The sequence below is a fragment of the Gossypium hirsutum genome, chromosome D01 (assembly GCF_007990345.1).
Source record: "Gossypium hirsutum isolate 1008001.06 chromosome D01, Gossypium_hirsutum_v2.1, whole genome shotgun sequence".
Lineage (NCBI taxonomy): Eukaryota > Viridiplantae > Streptophyta > Magnoliopsida > Malvales > Malvaceae > Gossypium > Gossypium hirsutum.
In genome coordinates this window covers 17716832-17724015 of record NC_053437.1, presented here as the reverse complement: position 1 = coordinate 17724015, position 7184 = coordinate 17716832, and the positions used below count along the sequence as shown (strand labels likewise).

At 36.2% G+C, this 7184-nt stretch overlaps 1 protein-coding gene across 5 annotated transcripts; it reads left to right on the top strand.

Moving 5' to 3' along the window:
• The first annotated feature begins 1188 nt into the window (after nt 1–1188).
• Nucleotides 1189–6914, top strand: LOC107922247 (filament-like plant protein 4). 5 transcript variants are annotated; one of them, XM_041087235.1, is made up of 6 exons: nt 1189–1465; nt 2775–2921; nt 3091–3310; nt 3414–5808; nt 5920–5974; nt 6295–6914. In XM_041087235.1, exons 2-6 carry the CDS (start codon nt 2796–2798, stop codon nt 6730–6732), a joined length of 3234 nt encoding a protein of 1077 aa, XP_040943169.1. In that variant the 5' UTR covers nt 1189–1465; nt 2775–2795; the 3' UTR covers nt 6733–6914. The 5 variants fall into 5 exon arrangements, with proteins under 5 accessions (XP_040943169.1, XP_016707664.2, XP_016707665.1 ...); XM_016852175.2 differs by lacking the exon at nt 1189–1465 and adding an exon at nt 1667–2132; XM_016852176.2 differs by lacking the exon at nt 1189–1465 and adding an exon at nt 1704–1990 and having other exon boundaries at nt 6292–6914.
• Nucleotides 6915–7184: the final 270 nt, after the last annotated feature.

Sequence of the window (7184 nt, the reverse complement as noted above, 5' to 3'; positions counted from 1 at the left end):
CAATGCCTATTTAAAATGTTTACCGAGTAAATTTTCCTAATTTTAAAATGATGAAAATGAGAACCACTCTAATTTAAAAGAACTAAAATAAGAAATGCACATTGACATTCTATTAAGAAATACACAATCAACATTCTATTACTATTTAATGAACCTCTATTTAGCATGAGTGAGGAAGTAATTTAATCTAGCAAAACTAGTGTTGTAAAGCAAAGATTAGAGAGCAGGATATAACCAAATTCGGTAGACAACAAAATCCTGTAATTGGGGTCCAAGATCACTAACATTAAATTACATGTCCCGAATACCAACGTACTGAAGCAATTTCAATGGTGGAGATGCGGTTACACATGGCAATAGATGCAGCGACGGAGCATGGTAGCAGACAATATTTGATTAAAACAAATCCTCATTATTAGCTGTAACGAGTAGTGACGGCGGTCCTAAGTCGTAACATAGAAACAGAGCATTCCAAAATATCGTTTACAGCCCAGCTGTTGCTCTACCACAGTGAGTATAAATGTATTAGATTTGATTTAAAAACATAATATATTTAAATTATTAATATAAATTATAAATTATAAATTATAAACTTATTAAAATTATATTAATATATAAAATAATTATAACTGAAAAAAAAATAGCGATGAATTGCCAAAATTCACTTCTCATTCTTTATTTTTTTTAACATAATAATTATTTAGTTTTCAATTTTATAAATAAAATCATTTTAATTTTTATCTTTTTTAATCTTTAAATTTATTTTGTTTGTCAAATTACTCAAAAATGGAAGGTTACTAATGTGACATACACGTGAGTTATCATGTAGATATCATGTCAATAATTAATTAATTATTTAAAATTTAGAAAATTATGTAAAATATAATTTTAATATTTTAATTTTTAAGAAAATGACGTACAGATTAATTGTTAAGATAACATGCATGTAGGTTGCCAGGTGTAACATCAATAAGTTTAACAAATGTTAAAAATTTCACCTATTTTGAGATAATGAGGATAAAAAGATGGGGGGATTAGTCCTCAAATTATCTAATGGTTTATATTTTTATTATATGTTTAAGAATAAATAGGATATAAAATGATTTAGATTAATATGATTAAAAATAAAAGGTTTATAGATGGAAAGTCCTAAAATCTAGTATGTGTATTCGTACACTGGCCTGTAATTAATGAACAAAAACCAAAAACACTGGCATTTAATTTTTATTTGCAGAAAACTAGTAACAATCTCAAAGTCGAATTGGTTTTGTAACTTTTGCTCTATTGCCCCAACGCCACCATCACGGTCCCACTCCCTCCTCCTCCGCCATTGCCACCACTTCTTTCACTTCCTCAAAACACTGAAACCAATAACCCCAAAACCCACAAATTTGGATCTTAACTTTAAATCTCAAACAACACTCTTTTGTTCGTACTGTACAAACCTTCATTTCTGATTCTCAAGGTAAGTCAAGTTTATGAAATAATGCGAGTTCTAAAATGCTTCTTTCTTTCGTTCTTTTTTTTTTTAAACTTTTCATTTGCTTGTTTGTTTGGTTTAAGCATAAAGGTTGATGGTCAAAGCACAGTTGTAGTGTGTAGTGAGTAAAAATGGAAAACTTATGTTTTTCCCTCTGCCCTTAGTTTTTGTTTCTTTCTGGTTTCTTTTAATTGCAAGACAAATAGATGTCAGGTTTTATGCAGACTAAAATGTTTCATTTGAGATGCTCTTTTTTTCTTTTTTCCTTTTTTTTTTGTCGGTGAGGTTTCAATTTTTAATGTTTTGCTTGATATGAAGCGAGCTTTTGATTCTAAGATCTTTTGCTTTTTGATTAGATCTTCTTTTTGCTTTTCAACTGAAGCCATTGATGAACTTGGTTTTGCTCTGATTCGATTCACAACACTTTGAAACACTGACGATCTTACTTGTTTCTATCTAAAACCATGGCGTTTATATTTATGTTGTACGATAATGAATGGATGTCACACGGTGCCTTTTTTCTTCTTCTTCTTCTTCCCTTTTCAGTTCTAAATTGATGGCTTGTCTTTTTCTTTCACGTTATTTTCAGTCCCAAATTACCACAAATACCAAACTCCTGCTGCTGCTTCATTCTAGTAGTACAATCTGCTTTGTAATTTCTCAACCTTGGAAACTTTTTTTTATCCCCTCACATGATGCTCAGTTTGGTAGCTGAGAAAATGTAGTATAAAAGAGAAGAGCACCTTGATTTCTGACAGCTGTCTATTAATTTGATTTGGTCAAAGTAAATTCTAGTAAAAATATTAAACTTTCTTCTTAGGATTCTTGGTGACTATTAATAGTTTGGTGAATATCTACCAAAACATTATTCCATCATGCAATGTTAAAGAAATGCTACCTAACCTGATGATCCCCATTCTTAATTTTTGCTATTTCTCAGTGAATTACTAAGATTTGCATTATCTTTGGGAGGATTTATTTGAACTCTTGAGTGTTTTCGGTACCAAATATGTAAGGCAGTTAGCTTTTGGTATCATAGAACATGTTTCTGTTTATAGTCTTTGAATACGGTTTAAGAAAATTGAACTTGGTTTGAAATTGTTTTCATTTCGATTAGAAAAAGAATGTCAGAAACTTATCTGAGAGTAATACGGCCTAAATAGGGTGGCTGCAGCGTGTATCCTTAGTCATATACTATGATTTTTGGATTGGAGTGAGGCTGTGATGTTCAGTTTCCTTTTCTTTTGCAGTATATATATTTTTCTTGACAAATTATTTGGTCTTCTTGACATAGGCTATAAAGGGGTTTCAAGTAATGGACCGCCGTTGGCCTTGGAAAAAAAAATCATCTGATAAAGCTGATAAAGATGCTGCTGCTGCTGCCGCTGAAGCAGATGCTGCCGCTGCTGCTTTAGCTTCAGCTGCATCTCAAAATGATCAGGTAAATCTTGTTTATGTAACTAAACCACATCGGAAAATTGGTGTTTATTTTCTCAACTTTCTGCATTTCTATGCCCTAGCACATTATCTCAGCTGGAGCAGAGATTTATATCTGCTTATCATCTAAATTGTTGAGCTGTTTTATCAGATACTGATTTTGTGTTGAACAGAATACTTACAAAAAACCCAAGTATGTTCAAATTTCCATGGAATCATATTCACATCTCACTGGTTTGGAGAATCAAGTGAAAATATATGAGGAACAAGTCCAGACATTGGAGGATGAGATTAAGGACTTGAATGAAAAGCTCTCTGCAGCCAATTCAGAGATTAGTGGCAAGGAAGACCTGGTGAAACAGCACACTAAAGTTGCAGAAGAAGCAGTCTCGGGTTAGTCTATGCTCAAATGTTCAGAGTCTAATATAAGAGTAAAGTTCCTCTAGCTAAACTTGGTCCAATTTTTTCTCACTCTCTGCTTTTGAATTTGCTGTAGGTTGGGAAAAGGCTGAAGCAGAGGCCTTGGCCTTGAAAAATCATCTGGAATCTGTTACCCTTTTGAAGCTCACTGCTGAAGATAGGGCATCGCATTTGGATGGTGCTCTTAAAGAGTGCATGCGGCAAATCCGAAATCTGAAGGAAGAACACGAGCAGAAGTTGCAAGATTTGGCTGTTAGCAAAAACAAGCTATGTGAAAAGATTAAGCTTGAGCTCGAAGCAAAGATAGCTTATTTAGACCAAGAGCTCCGTAAGTCTGCAGCTGAAAATGATGCAATTTCTAGGTCTTTGCAAGAACGTTCTAACTTGCTGGTCAAGATTACTGAAGAAAAATCTCAAGCTGAGACCCAGATTGAGTGTTTGAAGGGTAACATCGAATCATGTGAAAGGGAAATCAATTCACTGAAGTATGAGATGCATGTAGTTTCCAAAGAGCTCGAAATTCGTAATGAAGAAAGGAACATGAGCATGAGAACTGCAGAAGCAGCTAACAAGCAGCATATGGAGGGTGTAAAAAAGATAGCAAAGCTAGAAGCAGAGTGCCAAAGACTGCGTGGTCTTGTGAGGAAAAAGTTGCCTGGTCCTGCTGCACTTGCCCAAATGAAGCTAGAGGTTGAGAGTTTAGGCCGGGATTATGGAGATACTCGATTAAAAAGGTCTCCCGTCCGGCCTTCTACTCCACACACACCTGCTGTCACTGACTTTTCCCTTGACAATGCACAGAAATTCCATAAAGAGAATGAGTTTCTCACTGAACGATTATTAGCAATGGAAGAAGAAACAAAGATGCTGAAAGAAGCTTTGGCAAAGCGTAACAGTGAACTACTGGCTTCTAGGAATCTGTGTGCTAAGACATCTACCAAGCTTCAAACTTTAGAAGCACAACTTGCCATCAGCAACCAACAAAGAAGCCCCTCAAAAGTTAGCAATTCACCAAGTGTGACTTCTGTGTCTGAAGATGGAATTGATGATGAAAAAAGTTGTGCCGACTCATGGGCAACTAGTATGATCTCTGAGCTCTCTCAATTCAAAAAGGAAAAGAGCATTGAAAAGTTGAATAAAACTGAAAATGTGAAGCACCTGGATCTTATGGACGACTTTCTTGAGATGGAGAAGTTGGCGTGTTCTTCAAATGATTCTACTGCAAATGGTGCAATCACTAATGCAGGTTCTACAAACAATAAATCACCCGAAGCTGTTAATGCTGATGCTTCAGGAGAGACTTCTTGCAAGGAACTCCAGTCTGGAAAGCAGCATGATCTATCACCACCAGCAAATCACGGGCCTATAGTCCATCCTGAATCTGATGCAGACAAATTGCTTGTTATGAAGCTTCATTCAAAGCTTTCTATGGTGCTTGAATCAATGTCCAAGGATGCTGATGCGCACAAAATTCTGGATGACATCAAATGTGCTATCCAGGATGCACAGGACACTCTGAGCGATCACTCTGTCAATGGTGTCTCTGAGGAAGTGGATGGCTCTGAAGGCAAATGCAATAGGCAGGGTCATCCGGAAAATGGAAGCTTAACTGAAGGGAAGGACATTGCTGTGCCCCCAGGTGATAAGGTGACTACAGAAACTTTGCAAACTATAAGTCAAGAATTAGCTGTTGCGATTTCTCAGATTCATGACTTTGTAATTTCCCTGGGGAAAGAAGCAAGTGCAGTTGACAACATATCTTCTGATGCCTATGGATTAAGCCACAAAATTGATGATTTCTCTGTCACCTACAATAAAGTCTTATGCAGCAATGTGAACTTGGATGATTTTATTTTTGGTCTTTCTACTGTTTTAGCCAAAGCCAGTGAACTAAGATTCAATGTGCTCGGCTTCAAGAGTAACGAAGCGGAAATGAATGGACCTGATTGCATAGATAAGGTTGCTTTACCAGAGAATAAGGTAAATCAAAATGATTCATCAGGGGGAAGATATCAAAATGGCTGTGCCCATATTTCAAATCCAACTTCCAATCCTGAGGATCCTGATGATGGGAACCTGGTCTCAGAATATGAATCAAAACAAGCAAGCAACATCTCATCAGAAGAATTCGAGGAATTGAAGTTGGAGAAAGAAAACATGGCGATGGATCTTTCTCGATGTACTGAAAATCTGGAGATGACTAAGTCCCAATTACATGAAACTGAGCAGCTTTTAGCAGAAGCAAAATCTCAATTGGCTGCTGCTCAAAAGTCAAACAGCTTGGCTGAGACTCAGCTCAAGTGCATGGTAGAGTCCTATAGGTCACTTGAAAGACGTGCAGGGGAGTTAGAGACTGATGTGAACCTTCTCAGCACAAAAATCAACACTCTAGAAAATGAGCTTCAAGATGAAAAGAGAAGTCACCATGATGCTTTTTCCCGATGTAAAGAACTAGAAGAGCAATTGCAAAGGTAAGCATTTCACTCTTTAAATATGATTTAAAGTTACTACCAACTAATTGTTGTTTGATTCTATATGCCAGTGTATTTACATTTAACATAATTGTTTTCTGTCACTTGTAGGAACGAGAAATGTTTTGTTTGTTCGGCAGCGGATAATGACCTCAAGAACAATCAGGTGAGGCTATAATTCATCTTGTCTTTCTCAAAACTGGTCTTCCAAGACCTACTTTGAAATCTAATAATACTATTAACAAATATCAAATAGTGCATTTTAGTGTCAGATTCACATGATCAGTTTGGTAAGTTAATTTGAGACCGAACAATCTTTATTAGCAAGGTATTCTAGTTTTCAACCGTGGAAGTTCTTGTACAAGTAATTCTTCCTCAAGGTTCTTTTCTTCCACAATTACTTGTCATGATTCTTTTTACCTGTAATTTGTTGATGGGCTTTATCAAATATAAAACACCTAAGGTTGTTCCTGTTGATCACAGGAGAGAGAGTTAGCAGCTGCAGCCGAGAAACTAGCGGAATGTCAAGAGACCATATTCCTTCTTGGCAAGAAATTGAAAGCTCTCCACCCTCAGACTGACAAGATAGGATCACCCTACAATGAGAGGAGCCAAAAAGGTGAAGGTTTCCGCGAGGATGAACCCACTACCAGCGGCATGAACTTGCAAGACCTGGATCAGGCAGATATAGACACGGCTGCTTCAGGCAACGGAAGCCAAACTGGTGCGGAATCCCCCATGGAGTCATTTAACACACCATGCAGTCCTCCTAATACTGAAGGAAACGTTTTGAGATCACCAGTCAGTTCAAAACACAGGTCAACGATGTCAAGCTCTTTATCTACCACTCCTGCCACAACCCCAGAGAAACATTCAAGAGGCTTTAGCAGATTCTTTTCCTCCAAAGGAAAGAATGGTGTTTAAGGCTGCATCTCTCATGGAGCATAAAACCCCATCATTGAGAAGGTCTCTTAATAAGAATTCCAAGAACCCAAACTTAGAATTTTGTAACTAATGACTGTATATTGCATCCTTTTATCTGTTCTCTTCTTTTCCCTTGTGTAATTTGCCTACGTGAATGTGACATAGTTTTAAGCTGTTGAATATATGATTGTATGTGGCAGTTCTGTTAATTTGAATCAACCAAAGGGAGGTCTGGGAATAGTGAATATGAATACTAAAAAACACCATTAAAACACTGTCATGAATCTGATATAAAATTATTTTAATGTATCAAAATTTATATACATAAATATGTAATTTGCAACTTGCAACTTGCATTGTAGATTTTGGTCCCCTCTCTCCTCTTGGACTCGAATTTCAAGACTTCCAATCTTTTTATTTCCATCTTTTTAGATATTTTGAAGATATATTTT

Excerpts from the sequence above, each read along its gene's own strand:
- LOC107922247 (XM_016852174.2), top strand. The coding sequence starts at position 1,977 with ATGGATGTCACACGGTGCCTTTTTTCTTCTTCTTCTTCTTCCCTTTTC. Across the intron at positions 5,809-5,919 it reads CTAGAAGAGCAATTGCAAAG|GAACGAGAAATGTTTTGTTT; the intron begins GTAAGCATTTCA and ends TGTCACTTGTAG. Across the intron at positions 5,975-6,291 it reads ATGACCTCAAGAACAATCAG|GAGAGAGAGTTAGCAGCTGC; the intron begins GTGAGGCTATAA and ends TGTTGATCACAG.